The sequence below is a fragment of the Mycteria americana genome, chromosome 2, assembly GCF_035582795.1.
Source record: "Mycteria americana isolate JAX WOST 10 ecotype Jacksonville Zoo and Gardens chromosome 2, USCA_MyAme_1.0, whole genome shotgun sequence".
Taxonomy (NCBI): domain Eukaryota; kingdom Metazoa; phylum Chordata; class Aves; order Ciconiiformes; family Ciconiidae; genus Mycteria; species Mycteria americana.
Genome location: NC_134366.1, coordinates 75,870,863 through 75,891,604, shown reverse-complemented (window position 1 = coordinate 75,891,604; position 20,742 = coordinate 75,870,863). Strand labels below are relative to the sequence as shown.

Here is a 20,742-nt window from a genome sequence, read left to right as displayed (position 1 = left end):
GAAAAACAGTCAGGATGAAAAATAACTGGCAGCACAAACAAGCAAAAATTATCAGGTGAAAAGGAGACATTTAAAAAGGCAGGAGTAAGGAGACCAGCAAACACACTGCCACTCCCAAACAAAAGCCTGCTACTTTAATCAGAACCACCTAAGTAACAGGGTTTCAGCCACAAACTGAAAATGGCAGGATTGTTTTCAGGATACCAAATATCTTTAATAGTGACACGGAGACAGTCAAGGTATTATAATACATATAATCTCCAGAAGTAATTTGAATTTTTATTTATTTATTTTAAATTTTATTTTTCTTTTATTATTCAGAGAGGCATGGAAGTTAATTGTCTCTGTGCCACCACCAGCACATCTTGGACCTTACAGAAATTTAGTACAGAAAAGACTCCTGTTAATGGGTTAATCTCTCACATTTGAAATGAACTTGCTTTTTGCACTATCAATCAAAGAGGCACCGTTATTCCAGCTACCCAATCATTAATGATACTACTGTACTCACCAGCTGAAATACCACTGACAACCACTTTCATACAAGTTTAGTTGTAGCTTGGCAAACACTGGCAAAGCAACTTTTGTAGCATGTTTATGTAACTTCAGCCACTTCAGATCCATAAGAACTTCTTAAAGACACCAGTTGCAAGGGGCTGGTGCATATTTTACCTTCTTCTATTGCCAAAAGTTAAGTACTTTCTACTGAAACAAATTACAGGTTACAAGTCTATAAATAAATAAATTTAAGGGATGACAGTTATAAAACCAGAACAAAGAAACTCTGCACTACAGATGGTGGCACTAAGATCAAATCCTGCTACCTAGTTGTTCGTGGTCCCCTGAGCTCTCAGAAGTATGTGAGACCAATCCTTGCTTCCACATTGAGCAGGGAGCTCGGAGAGCTTGAACCCCGCTCAGACCCCTCCTTTCCCACTCCTGGAAATGGTTAAATTTGCCAGGTACTGGAAGGTGACCTGTTTGATTTTCAACAGCTGAAGGAGCAATACCCTTTAGAGTTCACCAGGGACAGTGACAGCGTTGTGCAGCACAAACCCGACACTTTCCTTTACGTTTGCAAGGCCCTAACCAGAATTCAAGCCAGGGGAGCCCAGCTTTACAGAGGCACTGAACACATTTAACTTCAAATTATTTCAGCTAGATTCCCCCCATCCCCCTCCCCAAGAGCTATGGGTGCTGAATATTAAGAAAGAGATTGCTCACATAAAACCATATTTAACTGCATGCTACCTTTTGGAGTAACGCACAAGAAACACTGTTTCTGGCCTGCATGTTGGAAAGGACATATGCAAGGAAATATTTTTTACTCCAGCAGTATGAAATCATGGATCTAAGGCTCACCCTTAAAATATTACGTTTCCCTAAATTCAGAACAGCTCAGTAATTTCTTAGGATGACCTGCTTTTTCCTCAGTCCACAGAGACCTGTGGATTTGAAAATACATGGCTACATTTTTTTAAAAGATGTAAGGAACAAATTGTATATTTGAATAAATTTTGTTAATGTCACTGCACAATATCAATCCTCCTCCCTTTTGCAAATCTTCTTTCTCTGTATAATGGAACATTCTTCCAAATATCAGTGGATTAAAAAAGCTTTTGGACAGTGATGTTGAAATAGAGCAGCGCTGAGACAGGACATTTAAAGAATCATTTAGCAAACAGAAAAAGTAACACAGAATATCATTCTGGTTAAAAAAACAAAAAAAACCCTACTAAAAACAACACACAAAAACCCCCACACCAACAAACAAAAACCCCCAAAGAACTGATCACCTACTTCTGTGAGGAGAAAAAGCACCGAACACTAGAGTTCTCAATGCGAGAGGCAAGCTCTGAAGACGCAAGCCATGCTGCTGCCAGAGGAAGCTGGTGGCATACTCCACGTCTGGTACCTGCACCGACACAGCATTCCCAGCCAACTCACTTTTCATCTAAGCTGCCTTTGGAGAAACTAGACACCATAAAAACCTCAGTCATCCTGTAACCTGGCACACCATCAAAGCCTCCTAACACACAATTACTGCACTTCACGCCTTTAGACTTTTTTCCTTTGACTAAACAAAACCCCTACAATGGAATAAGAAACTTTCCAAGAGAAATTGTGTTTGACAGAAGATCAATGATGCAGAGGTGTTGGAGGGAAAAAAGCCAGCGCTGTTTTGTGTACACCTCCAAGCTTATTAATGGCTTGCTGCTAAAGCTAGATGCCCCTTCCCATCAGATCAGTATTTGATATTATTACTGAACTCAGAAGTCTGAGGTCTTCTTTAATCACATTAAGAAGTTTGCAATTGCTTACACAATACAGTAACTTTATCATGCTGCCTGTAGTTATGCAGTCATTCCCCTAGGTTTTTGCCTTGTCGGCAACAACTCTCAGTGAAAACGCAGTGAAATTTGACTCACCATGTCAAAAACACAAGCTACATATAAATATGAATAACCTACCAAGTAAGCACCCAGCTGCTGCTTTAATGCATTAGCACATGTATAGTTATGCACATGCCTAAAAGGAACTGCCATAAACCTCCATAAAGAAACAAATAAGGTCTTGTGAGTGAAGAGGAAACTGTAAGCCTGCCCAGAAATCTGAATCCTGCTAGTCATCACTTTCAAGGCTCAAGCCAGCATGACAAAGCCTTTTCAAGAAAGGGTCCTGTGTCAGGGCATGAATCTGAAAGAGACACACTTTATATTCACCTCTCACGCTTTTTTAAGCAAGCTGTAAGGGGAGGGGGGGAGCAACAAATAATAATTGGCCAAAGGATTAAATAAATAAAATTAAACTTCTTTCAAGCCCGTCATCTAGGTTTGTCTATGTCTCCTTTTAAAACCTTTAAACAACTGCTCTGTGAACTGCTAAACTAGGGGAGTCCAACGTCCCAGCATTTGTCCTCTAAATCTTTATGTAGGTCCTATGCTATTTCACCTCTGGACAATAGACAGCGTGGACCGAGATCACTCTAGAGTTACAGATGCTGGTTAGCTGGTTTCTTGCATCTAAATGACACAGAATTGGTAAATTCTGTTCAGCTGTCCTTCCCCAAGATAACTGAAGCCAATCACCTTTAAATGGATACCTTCTCTGTTGACATATTCAGCACATCAGGTAGCAGACCGATCAGAGGGGACTTCCTTCTCTACTGAACAGCAGCCTGGCCCTGTCCTCCCACCTGACACCTACCCTCCACCCTGATCCCCATCTCAATTGGTTCACCAGAAACTGGAACGGGCATTTTAAGCACTTCAGAAACAAGTTGTTCTGTGCAGATCAAAAGGGCACAGTGCATGCCAGATGGTGCACTGGTCTCCTTCCCCGCTACAGCGGAAAAACCACATTGAAAAGGACTGAGTCCTTCCAGTGGTACAGTACTGCAGAGGCAGCTCACCATTCACTGCCTTGAGGCTTCCACTAATGCCATCGCCGTGCTGCCGCTTCTGTGCGTTCTTGAACTCCTTCAGAGATAAATAAAGGACCTTCCGCACCACCCTCTCCTCTGACCAGGGAATCCCATCGCTGTCATCCTGAAGAAGAAGGAAACGGAAAGGAAACATTAGTTGCATGCAGCTGAAACAAAAACAAAACAAAACCCAACAGCCTAAGGCTACGCAGATTATTTGTAATTAAGAAAAAAAAAAAAAAAAGCTGAAGAAAAATACTGTGTAACAAAATGCAACCTAAACTCGACCAGCTCTAACAGAGAACGGAAACATAACTATTATCATCAAATCAGAGCATTTAGTCCATCTAATCCTTTATCCTGCAAACAGCAGTAGCCATGTACCAGGTGGTAGACAGGAGGTGAAACTTATTTGTTAAAATCCTCATAACGAATCCCTTATGGAGAAATTTATCACAGCCAGAAAGTGCTCTCCCAGATAATTAAGAGGAGGGGGGGAAGAAACCCACAAAATTGAATGTTGCAGAAATTTAAGAGGTAAGTTTTGTGAATTCTCTTGTTGCCATTTTGGCCCTGGTTTGTGCCTCTTGGCTCAGGATTCTTTTTTCTCTGGTTTAGTGATTTGCATTTATTGCAGCGTTACAATGAAGTTGTACATTGATAACAATGAAGTTATTCTGAATTTATCTCAGCATAAAGCAAAGTGGAATTTGGCCCACAGGGCATATGTTTCCTACTTTATTTTTAGGAGAAAAGTGCTATATTGTCAAAAGGAATACTAGTGTATGTCATATTTAGTACTTGCTTTAGTTAAAAGATTAATTCCCTGGAAAAGCATTTCCCTAAAGCCTTTAGCATTCAAATAAATTAAGTCAGCAAATTGATACAAAGACATAAGTGAGATCAGGTAAGTCATCATATTTTCATAAGCCCTGTAATTGTCTTGAGGTCTTTAAAAATCACTATTTGAGCATTCTTGCCCTTGAATTCCTCAAGGGCTACATCACTGCCAAGCAAAAAGATTAACATTTCTAAGCAGGCCTTATTTAGGTAAGTGTAACACAGCACACTGCCACACTCCACTGGAAACACCAAAAAGCCCTATCAGTGATCCACATCAAGAGGCAGGAGAGTTTATACCATCTCCTGTGTCAAAGAAGTGACCAACACCACAAATTTAAAAAGTGACCACTGATAGCTTTTTCTTTGCTCCTCTGTGCATGCATGCATGCTCCTCCTCAATGCAATGATATTGGCATTCAGCTGCTGAATTGTGATCAAAAACATTTCCTCCCCCCCCAAAAAAATTGTATGACGAATTACTTGGGGAAAAAGAAAAGAAAAAAAAAAGGCAACACAATTACTGCAGTGAAGGCAGACGGCATTTTGACAGCAGGATGGGAATTTTGCACGAGGGACAAGCTACTATACTCTGAACAAGGCTGAGCTATGCCAGGGAGCTTTAGAGCGCAGGCAGCTCCGGGCCAAGAAAGCAAACTTTGTAACCCAACACCCACAGCAACCAAAAAAAAAAAAAAAAAAAAACCTCCAGGCAAGCATTTTAAAAGGACTAGTACATCCAGTTATTTTGTCAACAGAGGTTTACGCAAACAACTCCGGCTTACCATTTTGCTGCCAACACAACTTCAGCCGTAACCAGAAGCGACAATAAACACGGGAGGGCTGCAGCCTGCTCGATTTTAACAAAGCTTGCCCAAAGATGCCCCATTTACATTCCCACTGACGGGTAGGTATGGAGAGGAAACCAAGACAGGAATCACACTGACAAGGGCCTGGCAGGATGTCACATATTTCTGTTGTCACAGAAACTGCTTATTAAATCCTCAAGGGAATCGTGCTCAGTTAAGAAACAGTCGTACGCACCTCTGGCACCCGTCCATATTATGGACACAGGCCTACAGACACCACTTGCTCACTTCACTGGCATTTGTACAAATTCCTAATATAATGGGCAGCAAACGTGAGGAAGAGGATGAAGAGCCCTCTGGCCAGGCACACTGCTCCTGACTCTGAAGCCTAGATGAGTTACACAGAAACCCACCAAGAGGCAACAAAACCATCACCCTGTATTTTTATATACTTTAAGCCAGGCACACACAAGACACGTGTAACGATCGAGCCCAGTTAACACAAGCCGTACTCAGAGACATGCCGCTTTCCTTAACCTCTGTCAGCCCAAGGCCTCTCTCCTGTGAACACCAGGCCTGTCCTGAAGCCATGAACAAACCCTTTCCTCCACCAGACCTTGCAATCCCCGAGGAGCTGGAAGTTGCATGAAAACACCCATCGGTTCCTGATCTCACTGGCCCTTTTATCCCTGCTAAAAATGCATCCAAAATACCTAAAAAACAAAGAAATTATTCCCACTTAAACCCACTTTGTCATGACAGCTCACTGCAAGGAGCCCATGGCAGCATTCACTGTTTCAGTAGCGACAGGGTGAAACCTGCTGACAGGATTGATCTTTAAATCGGCATGTGCTGACCAAGCGTCCGACTGCAGCAGGTAAGTGACCTCTGGCAGGTACAACCCATGCCCTGGGACACGCCGGTTACAGCCCCTCCTGCAGGAGGGAAGGAGATGATCACCACACACCAGAGGCCTCTGGTCTAGGCCACCATCTCAAAGTATTTCTGTCACCTGGCTGAAGTCATCTCCCTCTCCCCAGACAACGTGCTGGACATGCAGAAGGACAGCGTGCAACCCGGCACCCTATTTTCTGAGGGACAAGGCCACCGAGATGTCTTCCTGGTGCCAGGTGGAGGCTCCAGCCCTGCTGCAGGAGGTGCTCCCGCCTTCCCACCGGCCCAGGGGCTGCGTGGGCCATAGTGCCACCGGCGAAGAGGCAGGTCCCAGGAGACAGGAACAGACACCTCCCTCAGCAACCCCTGAAGCAACGCAGTAACGTTTCACACCACGCTCGATACATGGAGCTGTAAAACTCGAGATGAACCATATTGGCTTCATCCCCCCTCTCTAACAGCAGCGCTGTCAACAGAAACACACTTGAGGGAGCGTCTCCACACCAGAGCTCCTACCAACCCAGTGCAGAGGCTGCAGCCACCATCCTGCCTACACCGCTCTGTTCTGGGCTTTCCCCACACCTATCACCCGGCTTGAAAAAAGGTCCTCAAGTTCTCCAACACCATGTTATCCAAGGTCAGCAAAATAAGGGGCTGAGCCGCTGCCAGCACCCGCATTCACGCGGCTCCATATGCAGGAGCAATAAAAAGGTTTCACAATCGTCGACGGCATCTTCCCCCGAGCCTGCGGCACAAAAGCAGCCGCAAGCCGGAGAGCAGCTGACTCGGAGCCCAGCTGAGCTGCTGCTCCGCCGGCAACGCAGCTCCAGCTCCCGACACGTTTAACCATAATTACATGGGTCAGATCGTCTCTGCCTGGTCACGCCGGTGGAGGGAGAGCCGCCGCGCGCCTGGCTCTGCACTCACACCACCAACTGGAAGTTATCTCACTTTAGCAAAACAACATACACACACCCAGAACTGTTTAGAAATATCCTCACGTGAAAGCCTTGAGGAATTTAATCTACGTAACTTCTCAAAACCAACCAAACAAACAAAAAAAAACCCTCAAAGGGACTGACTCGATCGCTGCCTTTAAATATTTCCACAGGGAGTAGAAATTTGATAATAGATGGCTCTCAAGGCTGGCAGAGAGGGGTATAATATCATCCAACAGCTGGAACTCGAATTCATAAAAATGTAAGACAGAATTAAAGAACAATTTCTGCAACTGTGCAAGTAATTAGCCATTGAAACAACTTAGGGGGAACTAATGGATTGTCCATTATTGACTTAGACCCAAAAAAGGACCGAATAACATCTTAAACTGTAGGTTGATCACTGCAAGCCCATAGCCTTCACTGTGCAGGTCAACGAAGATGATTTCTGCCTCCCGATGTGACAATAAGATTAGCTTATAAACTCAGTAAAAAAGTAACTGGCGCAACCAACCAGGGAAGCCCTGGGGCAGAATTAAGAAACAGAACTGCATCATTTCCTTTAAACTGCTAAAAAAATTAATCATGCCACCTTCTTTGTTATGCTGTTTCGGGGAACCACACGTCATACATTTATATCTGAACTTCAGCTACCAGGACAGCCAAGCAACAGTTGAGCAAGTTCAGTCCGAGGGGATGGGGAAAAGGAGCACAACCTCCTTTTACCTATGCAGTACATGCCTGCACAGGATGCTACCTCGCGGAGAGCAGAGCAGCTGTCTTTCGTGCTACCTGGCTGGCAGCTTGCTTTCAGCTCTACAGTTGTAGAGGTGATGTTTGTAGAAAAGTGCAACAGGCTACTGCCACATACTGCTAATTTGGGAATAAATATATATACGTACACACACGCACGTGTGTGTGTGTTTTTGCTATATGCATATTAAATGTATATAATACATTAAATATATGTATATATTTGCACTGAAATCAAAATGTGCACCACTTGTACCTTTCACCATTCACCTACAGCTTAGGTGCTTGTTCACTGTGGTTCAGCTGCCTAGCTTGCACATGTGTCCTGCATGCAGCCTTCCTATTTCTGAAGTTATACTCAAATCCAAAAAAAAAAAAAAAAAAAAAGGCAAAGCAGGCAGAATTGAGAGGCAGGCTTCACGCCGCCTCCTGGGTAGGTGAAACGTCAGCCTGAAGTAGCAGGCACTGCTGCATGCTGCTTTGCTCCACAAGAAGCAGCAGAAGCATACGTGTACACATGACTTGAGCTTTTCTCCGTTCATTCATCGCCAGATACGGCATTCTTGCCTTAAGCAAGCAGGAGTCACAGTTCACGGGGTAACACAGAGCTGGAACAAGGGAGAATGCATGCAGCACTCCATGCTATTTGTTTTACTTTTATGTAAATACTTTAACAGCAGTGATGGTTTTATTTGAAAAGTCAGGACTTTGTAAGGTACAAAGATACTTATAAGCATGTGTGTTCTGACTCAGTGTGGCTGGCGTGTTTCCAGCTCTCTCTTTGGGTCTTTCCCAAGCACGCATCTCCTGACCCCATTCTTCATGCCAGGTTGCAGAAAGCAAAACAACAAAACACAAACCCCCTCTTTTTTCTTTTTCCAGCGCTGCAGCCAACACTCGGGTAAAATCACTGTGGCACCCAATGCCCTAAATGAATATGCTTTCATGGTTCAACAGCCCCCAGAGAGTCTTTCCCGCAGATGTAAGAAGGTCATTTTGAAGCAATGGGAAAAATAAACCACAAGCTTCTACCCTTTCCTCAAGGATATTTTTGAAGGAGAACTATTTCAAAGGGTGTTTTTTTCACTGTTTAGTTAGCAACAAAACAAAAATCTGTCTTTTGCATGAAAAACAGACAACACATTTTCAGAGATCATATAAATTACTTTTCAGCTGAAGGACCAAAATGAATCTAGTAAACAAACATTTCCAAGACCTGCAACAGATTTTTGCCTTTTGGCTGTACATTATCAATGGAAAACAGTTATACCTGTTTTTCTCTAAAAGCTAGACCTAAGAGAAATTGGTGGAAAACCTAGATACGTCTTCCAAGGCTGAAAGAGATCTTCTGTGCAGTCTTGGGCGAGTTACCACTGCTAAGTGCAATTAGCAAGCTTATTCATTTACAAAGCCCACTTCCTCGGCATACGTATGGCACGGCGTGAACCACATGAGAAAGTGCAAAGACTTAATACTATATCAACACGCGTACTTCCCCCGTCGCATTAGCAGAGGTCTCCTTTGTATCGCAAAGTCCCATCAACCTTCTCACCATGACGAACGCACACCGTACTCACAGAGGAAAACCCCGCCGTTGGCCCACTGGTGCAAACCCCCTCGCTACATAACTTGCAGCAGCAAGTGGGCTGTTCAACGACCAGACAGCAGAAGCTCTTCTCAGTAGAAACTCCTAGCAAAAGTTTGAACTTCCAGGGTAACGATTTGAAACCAGACTATAATATATTCAACTGAAGCTACATAAATAAAGATTTTTGGCTCCTTCTGGCAGCTATCATGCTGCTTGGACTTCTTACAGCCAAGCGCAGCATCGTGCAAACTGGATATATCCGTATACACCCACAGTAATATCCTTGCAGTCTTTTGCTTACTATCAAGGTCCTTCCACTCCCTTCTCCTCTCAGAATAAAGTTCACACTTATTTAATATTTAACCTTTTAATCAAGTTTCACTATCCAGAGAGGATGTAGCAGTTTCTCATTTAAAACAAACTGCTTATATTCAGTGAGAAAAAATAAAACCTCATGAATGGCTTAAGTTGATGAAGATTGATACGGCTTGGAGACTTTATAGTACAGTGACTCATGCCTTCTGGAAAATGTAATCTGTTCTGTCTAGTTTAGGAAAATAGGTCATGTTTTAAAAATGTGCTAACTAACATGAAGAAAGGGGAAATTTTCTTTATTAATGGTTCTGTTACAGCATTTAAGTGTATTATACCAACATTTCCCTCGTACTTCCAGAAAACTTCCCCAAAGAACTCGCGTTACATTATAGCTCCTGACCAGCAGAACCGATGTTAACACGGCAAAGAAATGATGGAGGAAAATAAAAATCTCTCTTCTTCCTGCTTTAGCACTTCTCCTACAGCTTTCATCCCCTGCAATCTCCCGTTGGTTTGTGCTCGTTCGCCGCCTCCTGCTGCACCGGGGATGGTGCTTCCTCCTTTCAGACCAAATTCTTCTAAGAGCAGCATGGGAGAGAAACGCTCTGGTTTTTGGGTCACTAAAGGCCTCAGGCACTTTTGAGTCCAGTGAGCTTCAACCTGCTCTTGCAAAAATACATCAGGGTAGAAGAGTTACAGTCGAAGTTTCCAAACACAAGTCACTAGTGTCTTCACACAGGCTCCCAGAATTGAAGCATAAAAAATAGTTCCTAACTTTATCTTGGGCCTAATAATGAAATATTTACAAATAGTAGGTTCATGTGTTAATTGTTTCTTTTACATAAACACAGAGGCCTCAGCAATGTTTCTGCACCTCTAGAAAGCTACTACTCAATATGAAACCAGTGAAAGCTTACAAGACATCAACTGTTTCCCGTGTTGGTCTGCCAAGATAAACATTTAAAAAAAAAAAAAAAAAAGCTATACCCAAACAAATTCAGAGTAAAGCCAGGTCTAAAGTTTCCTAATTTATCAACTTACAGCAGGACTTCAACTCAAACCATCTCCCACCGATAGCAGTGACTCCACAGCTACAACTTTCTCAGGCCAGACCAGGAATCTAATCAACCATTTTTCAACCACAGTGCCAGAGTTTTGGGCTCTGACGAGAGCCGGCAGCACGCAGAAGGAAGCCACAAAAAGCCAAGGGTGGCAGAGTGCTGGAAGAAAGAGGTGTGAAGGTACAAGATAATTATTCAGACTGGGGGAGCAGTTTTCATAACTGGCTTAAGTGAATTCACCTGCAACCACATGGGATGCACCTGCCCCAACCCCGATGCCAGCACTAGCCCTTATGCGGCCATTTGACCAGCTAGATTGGGGAAGAGTCCAAATCTCACCCCAAGACAAGAAAAATGATTGTTTTCATCCAGATCAGCTTATTACTCACCATGTGGCCACATGGGAGCTACTGCTGGGGCAGAGAGAAAGGCAGGATTGGCCCTTTTAGCAGCAACCCACACTTGGAGGGATGCAAGCCCATCACGACACCAAACCATGATAGTCACCGTAAGGAAGGGAAGGCATCACAGGTGGTATTCAGGAAATTAAAATCACTTTGCTTTAATGCAACTATTGTAAACCCCAAATATCTCATTGCATTCAGATGAACCGTACCCCCTTTTCCCATGATGAATAATTTACTTTAGGGGAGTGACAGGGAAATATACAGGGGGTTTACCTGTTAGAGGGACAGGGCCTGCAACATTTCAGGTAGGTCACAGCCTGACAAGGTACAATCTTCTGTCTGACCATCACTTGTAGCCAATTTATACCCAAGCAAAACCCCTGACTTGATAAATAGGTTCCTTATTTGGTGCTCTCTTCAAGAAAAGGGAATGTCTCCTAAAATGCACGTTGAATTATCTTTGAAAGGGTATGCTGTATACAGACACATGCCTCCCGGGGAGAAACCAAAATAATTTAAGCATCATTTCCCATGTAGGTGAACAGGTCTAAATCCTTCTTAAAAGAAAAACAAACCAACTGACTTGATAGGGGACACTCATGCTGCACATTTTCACTTCTCTGAAACACCATGAAATAACATATACTTATCTTTGATTACAGACTACTAAAAAACTACAGCTGAAATTGGATTAGAAACTTCTGCTGAAAAACAATTTATTGCATAACACAACTCTGACAGCCTGGGTTTCTGGCCACCAACTGAGCCTTTATAAAAATCTGCTGGGCAGCTGCCAAATCAGCTCTTTGAGTCTTGGCATGTCCGACATCTGAGACAGTAGTCAAGTCAGCCACATGTCCTGTGCCATCCACAACCCTGCACTTTTATGGTTAAATGATACCGTCAAAGAACAGAGTAGTACGAGCCATCAAACACACAAAGGTAAAAATCTCCTGCAGCTGTGGATCTGACAACTCTGATCAGGCTGCAGAAGACCAAGAGCCACAGCAGGATTTTTTTCTTTTTCAGGATCTGGTATTAATTTGAACATAAAAGTAGCTTATTAAGGAGAGTGAAAAAGAGAAACGAGAAATGGTAGCAACTCCAAAAAACCTCTGCACTCCTAGCTGAAAATCGCTGCCATTTATAAATTTCACATTCCAAATATTCTTACTCTGTCTCCAGTTCTAATTAAAACTCTCCACCAAGTACACTTCAGATAGACACATAAAACCCACTATGCACAAAGCGTATTCAGCAGCTCAGGATAATTAAATTCAAATATATTCTTTCTAATTAATTTCATTTTGATTCAGTTCATATTTTTATAAGGTGTTCAAGCTCCAGTATGCAACCATAAGAATACAGTCCAATAAAAAGCATTTTCTGCAGTTTAAATGCCTGCTAATAAGACCTATAGATGTGAAGTTTAATACGGTTAATCCAATCCTGCTGCATATTACTAATTATCGTAAGACCTTTTTCCACCCTCAAACAGAAAGCCTGATCCTTTACTTGAAAAATAGTGACCACTTTTGCATGCCAAAATAGTGTCAAGGTAGTAGGGAAGAGAGAAAGACACAACTGGTGTGTTACAAATTTGCCTTCACTATTTCTACGGGAATTTAAAGAGATTTGATTTTTTGGCATCTCACAGCATCTAAAAGGTCAGTAGTATCAATATTTTAGAGAAGCTGGAGTACTGTTGACGTGTTTAGCATCTATCTTCACAAGTACAACAGAAGGTCGTGCTTACGTAATTTCTTTGGTAGGACTTTGGTACCTGGATGATGAAGCCTTGCCTATAATAGGAAAGGCTTCATCTGTCCTCATCTATCTGCTTTCTAGGAGTGTAGCAGTATATACCAGCAAAAACGTGCATCTGCCAATATAAAACCTGCATTGCTCCCTCAGTGAAATAAATACACTAGCCCAAAGCCTGCATAACTTAGCTACATTATTTAATATAGCTGTGCCCGTCAGGAACACTATGCCTTCACAGGCTTGAGGCTGGGGATGGAGGTCCCCTTGCAGACTTGGGAAGGTCACCTTATCCCTGCTGGATGACCCTGCACCAAACAGCGCAGCTGGCTCACTCCCATTTAAACCTTTCCTGTACGAATGGGTTGGGCTGGTTTAAAGAGATGAAACAGGAGGTCTTGGCTCACCTGACTCACTTTGATCACGCTGCAGCAGAGCATGCTTACACAAGTAGTTCCACCGCCAAACCCCTGCAAGAGGACCACGGCCAGCAACGGGGCAGGCGGCATTGCCAAAGCTGGGGCATGGCAAACTCCACCCATGGGGTAACTTGCACAGTGATGGACCTGCAAGTTTGCATAACTTTGACCCAAAGCAGGTATGGGTAACACAAGAAGTCCCTTGCTTGGAAATGTTTAACTTGGTTTCCTCCTCTTTCACATCAGTCTACAGGATGCCCCTCATTCAAGCGATCACCAGGTTTAAAAGAAGACTAAAAAAGAAACAAAACAAACAAACAAACAAAACCCCCAAAAACCCCAACCAAAAAAAACCCCATCCCCACAAACAAACCAACCAAAAAAACCAACCCATCTTGTCAAAATTTAAACCCAGGAGGGGTAATGACAGAGCCAAACGTGCTGAACCTATTGCTGGGAAATCTCAGGATACTGGGACCTGAATCAATTTTACTGAACCAGATGGGGAACTAAATCAGTTGTATCGACACAGGCTCCTGGGATGGACACACTGATACTGCGCTAAGAGCATGACATGTTGATTTTACTTGAGGTACTACCCAAAAAGTGAGATTTTTATCAGACACTTTTTGTCCTTGTTTACATTCCCGACTGGCAGAATATCCTTTAAAGCTGGGGGGGGGAGTATCCATCAAAGCTGGGAGAAGTAAACCAAGCCTGTACTCTTCACTCGTAAGCCAATTAAAGAAGACATATGAGGAGACTCTAAAGCTACTCTAAATGTATTTTCAGGTCAGTTTAGTTACATCAGCAAATTTTCTGCACGAAGATAAGCTATATAATCAGTGCAAACCTATGCTTTAAAGCTTTACCAAGCTCGCCCTTCAGTATTAAATGTATTTGACTTCCAAAATACTACCCAGCAAACAAATGATGGTATTTTAGTAGTGCAGGGAAGCAAATAATAAAACCGGCATTTGCTCCGTGAGGCAATCGCTCAGTAACAAATCAGATGAATGTATCCCAGTAACTTCCCAGAAGGCCCACAAAACATTTTTCCAAATAACTAGTGTCAGAGGAGGGTAAAGGCCATTACCTGGAATTGAAGTTGCAGCAGATTGCTCGGGGTACCGGAGTCAAGAATTTCAGAGCTAGGCTGAAACACTGCTCTGCCACATGCAAGCTTCAGTTTTTACTACAATTTGAAACATAAGGGAGGAGGAAGAGATAATGGCTACTGGCAAGTCCAAGTCTAAGATCTGGCCTGATTTGTGAAGCCAAACTATGTCTCCCTTGAATGGTTAAATTAAGACGGTAACGGGCAGCTGGGAGGTTTTGTGGGGAAAAGGGAAAAAAAAGCCCAGTTCTTTCTTATGGAGATAGCAGGCTTTCTTAATTGCACAGAATGATTTTTAACACACAGGTGCTGCACAACAACCGGATCTGTGTTAAACTGATAAGGAAAAAACATAATCAAGTTTCAACCCTTCCATGATTTTTTTTTTTTTTTTTTTTTTTTAAACCAACAAGTCAGCGTGAAAACTTTCAAAATAACGGCACAATCGTTTTTCCTTCGCTTTTGCAGGTTTCTCGGCAGGCAGCGCTGGGCCGGCGGCAGAGCACCGGGGCGGGGGCGACGCGCAGGCGGGTGCCAGGTGCCCACGCTGGCACAGCCCGTGCAAGCCGGGGGCTGCAGAGAACAAGCCCCTCCGCTCCTCGAGAACTGTTTGGGTTAGCGTTCAATTCCCTCATCCCTCCTCCACTCCCTGATCAATGGCAACATTCAAACTTTACTGAAGATATTAGAAGCACATCAAAGACAACCATTAAGCTTTTAAGTGCACTAATTGACATTTTAGCACTTACAAATCCATCTATGTGTTCTATAACTCAATTTAAGAGACTTGCTTCCCCGCCTGGTAAGAGTTCCCCATGTTTTTAGCGGGCAGAGGGGGATTTTCAAAGCTTTTTTTTTTTTTTCCTCAGACAGGATTTTAGAGAATTCAAATTACAAATATAATGCACTTCAAAAAGTAACACGTTTCACAAATTTAAGAGCTCTTCCATAAAAGCTGTAAATGGCATCACAGCTATAACTCACAGGCTTCTAAGCTCCAATGAATTCTGCAGCTGTTACGGCACGTCGAAGCCAAATCATTGTTACCTTCACACCACCACAACTGAAAACCCCAGCTATGATATTACAAACTGCATGGTGCTACATGAAAAAGGGGAAAAAAAGAGGGGGGGGAAGAGAAAGCAAAGAAAAAAAAAGAACCCCTGGGTGATTTTGCAGCTCCTTCTTTCTTCCTTCACAAAGCTAACATAAAACAGACACTAAAACCGTGAGCGACTGCTTTAGGTTTTCCTACAGTGACTATCCCACAACAGGATCCAGGGAAGCATTTCAGAACAACCCCCCCATGGATGCTGTAAAATCAGAGGATACAGCACTCCCCTCCCCAGGTACGGAGACTTACAGCAGACGAGCCGCTACCCAGCGGCCAAGCCCAGCCTCTGATTGCAGAGGAGCATCTCAATGACAGCAGGTCTGGACCCTTCTTCTATTACTGTCACATACCAACATGTTCACCTTCTGTTCTGTTAGAGAAATCCTCATTCAGTCCCAATATTTAAAGCAACAAGAAAGATCAAATTAAATTCTCAGGGTTTTAAGCCGTTCAGTTCATTGCTAGATCTATTTTAGGGTCTGAGGCTGCCAGCCACCCCCACAGAATCTGCGCGCTAAACAAGGCTTTTGACAGGCTTGTTTATGCCTTCTGCAGCAATCAAAGGCAAAACATTACAAATCAAAGAACCAGGAGACAAATACAGTACTGTGCATAACAGAAACCTCAAAAAGCTAGCCAGCAGCAAACCTGCTGCTCAGCGAGCCCCGCGGAGCAATACGAGATAACGCAGGGAAACAGAAATGGATAGTTCAAGTAACAGCAGGCTTGTGCTGTACATATGCAAACATCTGCAGGCAGGACCTCTGAAGAACGCATCTATCAAAAGAAGCGGATGCAGAATCGCAAGACAAGGAACAGACAAAATTACTCATTTGCTCCAAAAGTACCACAAGGGAAAGGTCACAATCGCAGGGGACTTAAGATTTTTACTGGTATCAGAAAAACCCAAGAAAACAAGCAGGCATGGACAATGTACTATATTTCTGTGGCTGGGATTTAAATGGAAATGCAAAGACTGTAGTTTGGGGCCTAGGCAGTTACGCTACACAAGGCAGTTACCTCCAGTCCGTGCCTTTCCTTAGAGAAGGCAAAATCACATATTTTCTGTTCAATTCATCCCTATTTTGAACATGTGATAAGGACAGAGTCAGTTTTACTCAGTGCCACACACTGTGAACTGCATCGCCCATACTTTAGCAAACCCATCACGTCAGGGAAGCATCCAAGATGTACGTTAAAATTACACCCAGAAGAAATTTAGTGGTACGCCTTTGCTACTGTGTTCCTTTAAACCTTTCACCTCTTAAACTGCGAGTTCAATGTCAGATTATAAACATCATAAAAGCTCATAAAACTGCCAGCTCATTTCAAGATTACTCGCTCTTAGCCTCGCAAAAACATCATGAGCAGTATGAGAATTGCATCATCGCTCTGCAAACCCCAACCCCTCTTCGTTTGCATCAAGCTAACATCACTGCAATCGTCCTGTTGGTGTCACTGGGACGGGCAGGCGTTGCAGCCTTACCTTGGCGGTGGGCCTTCGCAGGTGAGCTTCGCAGCACATCACCCACCTGCTAAACCATGCTGAGCAACGTCCCCGACATCAGCCTCTGACGAAATCACTTGCTACTTCACCTTCCCCTTGCAAAACCTAACTTTGCATGTTACCAGCACAACTGACAGAGACATGAAAACCTCCTGCAACTGCAGCAGAAGCAAACGCCAAGTTAAGATTTCAGGGCATCTCTATGGGCCACTCCATCCCACGCAGCACTGTCTACCTCGAGCCTTGCCAGAGGCTAAGCCAGGCAGCACGGCAGCTGCCCAGAGAGCGAGCAGAAGCACAGGCTGATAGATACTTCCCCACACATCATTAGCATCAGGTGCTGGTTGTTCCCATTAGCCTGCGGTAGGAAAAGAGGCAGCATTTCGTTATTTGGGCTGGGCTTCCTGCATGACCAGCCACATCATTTCACCCCTCTCTAGGGAGAAGACTGTGGGCTGGATGGAAGCTGCCTTTTAGCTTCTCTGTGGAAAAAGACGGTTTTAGTTAAATGAAATTGTCACGGGGGTCTAGGCAGAGCGGAGCTTACCAACAACAGGTTTATGCCAAAACATTCCAGGAACTGGCTAAATCATATCTAGCATAATGTCAAGCAATGCCACAGTGAAGTAATGGTTTTGAAGGCAGACTGCGATCAAGTCTGTGATTTGTAGGACAGACCATACCCACCCCACCTACAATAAACTCAACCCGACCCTCACACTTCAAGCACACACCAAACCACTCTGGTTTTCGGCTTTGCTGTGCACTTGCAGAAGGCAAAACAGGGTAGCCAGAAAAGGGGAAGGAAAAAAAAAAGAACACAAACAAAACAAACAAAAAAACCAACAGAAAAATACCCAAAGACTGGATTAGAGAGCAGCAGTACATCTTTAGGCATGGATCAGCTCTTGCAGTCTCTTGGCAAACGAGGTGGCAGCAGAGAATCATCCAGGCAAGTTTAGGAGCTGTGTTTCTGTTTATTTTAATTTGCAGTCTATTGATTTTACTGTTTTGTGAGCTCACTCATGAGTAATATTGGAACTGGAGGCTGAACGCAATGATGGACTGGGCAAGGCAGATGCTCTCTTCGGGTGGGTGTATCTCCTCTGCTGCCAGCCTCTGCTCCCAGCAAAAGCGGACCGGCTAGAGCCCAGCACCACTCCCGTGATGCTGCATGCAGGCAAAAGATTAACCATCCATCATTACAGTCCACTGCAATTCCTTATCAAATCTCCCTGACAGATACAGGGAGGAGGGACAGACTAGTGATGATTACACTCCCTGTTGTGGGCAGGCACAAACTGGGTAGCTCGATTTTGCTACTGGAGCAGTCTTAGATGCACCAGGCACGTGATTACATCCAGTCACGTTACACGAATGCAACAGCCTCTGAGAGCAGCGGCTCGAACAGGACGCAGGGATGGAGCTACGTATGCCTTGGGAGAGCAGATCGTGCTGAATCCTAATTAAATTTAAAAAAAAAAAAAAAATGGTGTGACTTGTTTAAATGCCTTTGCATTGCTAGGTGACCTACTCCTCCCTGCGACTCCTGCGTCCTAGCCATCGCAAGTTGCTGCATACAGATGTAGCAGCAGTGGTACGGCTTAATCAGTCAATGTTTTCACAACACATATTTCAAATATTAAGCACTTATTGAAGACTTAGAATTTACTGTGTAAATATTTGTATTATATTATACTGCTAACGCTTCCTTGCCAACTGTGGAATTTTAAATCTATCTCGTCTGATAAAGCTTTATTTACATATCACTCTGCTCTCGATACTCAACAAAGTGAACTGACTACATTTACACCAACTCCATTCAAGGAGTACATGTCAGCAAAGAGCAATTCAATGATTTTTTGTCTCTGGTATGTGACTAAACTAAACCACAGGCAGTCACAAGGCTTGTTTTGGGTTGATGTTAGCTGTTTTCACTAGGCGACAACGTTCACGGGGAAAGCATTGGAGAAACGCACTTTGCTCTTAAAATATCCCACAACCAGCACGGTCTACACCAGAGTCTTATAGTAAGTCCCTGCTCAAAATTTGGGAAGCCGGTGCTGCCCACAGACCTTACATGCACAGCACTGCTGCAGTCTGCTTTAGCCCCCTGAAGCACTCCCAGGACACTACGATGCCCCCAGGCAGCGCAATAGCCCCAGGGATACCAGAGCTATTTCCAGAGGGGAAAGGCAGGATTTCATCCACCCGCTCAACGTGGAGGCAAGCGGAGTTTGTCACTCGTTTATTTGGGTCAGATTATCACCTCCCACTATTTTACAAGAGGAAGGCCGTGAGAAGCTGCTAATGCTCAGACAAGCAGCTAATGCTTGGGAAAACATGATCAAGACGCAACCAGCAGCAAACGCAAACACCATTATTAGTCCCAGACAAAGTACCTTATGTGGAAAAAATAACAGCCACCAAAACGTGGTGACGTTTTTCACTATTTCTGAAAAAGACGACAGATTTAAATGGGCTGTTTTTCCACGCATGCATTAGGAAATACTCACTGTGCAAACCCCTTTTTCCTGCCCCTCCTCTCCTCCCCCTGAAAAACCCTAAAAAGCAAAAAGGAGACTTATGGGACTCCATATCGACTCCAACAGTTGATACCAAATTGATCATCACATCAGCTTTGAAAAATCTGTGCGTCTAAAGCACCCGCTGTATTGAAGAAAACCCTGTAGTGCGATAATCTGTTTACTCACTGAATCCAACTCGCAGATTTATTCTTTATTTTACATACTGAATGAATATTTACTCTCCGATGAATTTAGTTAGACTTGCACAATCATATGTTGAAAAGGGAAAAAAAATGGAGTTGAAGTCGCATGCTACCTTTCGACAGCTCTGCCAGCTGGAAATATGCCATCAATTGTCTGTTCGGTACGTGACACGAAAGCAGAGGAGCCTGCTTAATAGAAATTCACTCAATTTCACCATGTTTACTTCAGGTTTAAGAAAATGGTCATGAAGAAGATAGATTAAATATTTTTCCTTTTACGAATATCCTCCTGTCTTATTTTGTAACAAGCTTTTAGCCTCATACCAAGTTTATGACATTTCTAATTTAAAATGCTATGGAAATTGGAAGAACAAAGTAGAAACGGAAATATTAGCAGAATTTTCCTTCGTTTCAAAATCTGAACAGTATCATACTGAGAAAAAAAGTATGTCCAAGCATTCTGTATGTGTTACTACCAAGCTATGCATTCATTAAATATATGTGCATTTCTGTTCTGGAAAAATATGGCCCGCTTCCACAGAAAGCCAAAGACATGCATAAACAAATAGCAGAAAGCAACAATTTTTGTCAGCTGGCTTATCCAAGAAAACCAAAATTCAGTACATGGCACTTCTGCACAAGTCTTTCCCCTACCTTTTGCTATGCACAGGAAAGGACAGACAGACGTACACACAAAGAAATACATGACACGTATTGCCCATGAGTTGCCGCGTCTCAAGCTTGAGGCTGCTAAGCTCAAGCTCGCTATCGCTCACAGCCCCATGACAGTGGGCCAATTTACTAGCCCCAGCCTACTACAGATAAATAAACAAGCAGCACGTTGTTCACAGACATCTGTCTTTTTTTTTTCCTCCTTACCACTCAAGAAATGCTACTAATACAACAATTACTTAACCATATAAATCTGAGGTTAATAAAAAGACCACGCTTTGAGTGACAATATCTACTCTGCCATCGCAGAACTAACTCTTTATTCCCTATAAATAAATGTTATTATCCGGGAATTGAACTCTGAGTGGTGAACTAGTAGCTTGCTTTCTTAG

The 20,742-nt window shown here is 43.3% G+C and overlaps 1 protein-coding gene across 9 annotated transcripts in view; it reads right to left on the bottom strand.

The window, feature by feature from the left end:
• JARID2 (jumonji and AT-rich interaction domain containing 2) overlaps positions 1-20,742 on the bottom strand; it is a 228,194-nt gene that overhangs the window by 127,616 nt on the left and 79,836 nt on the right. For all 9 annotated transcript variants that reach the window (XR_012774336.1, XR_012774337.1, XM_075493800.1 and 6 more), the window contains one exon: positions 3,413-3,548. Coding sequence is in view for 5 of the 9 variants with exons in the window: in XM_075493795.1 (XP_075349910.1) it covers positions 3,413-3,548 (136 nt within the window). In the remaining 4 variants the exon portion in view is untranslated. The remainder of the gene's footprint in view (positions 1-3,412; positions 3,549-20,742) is intronic.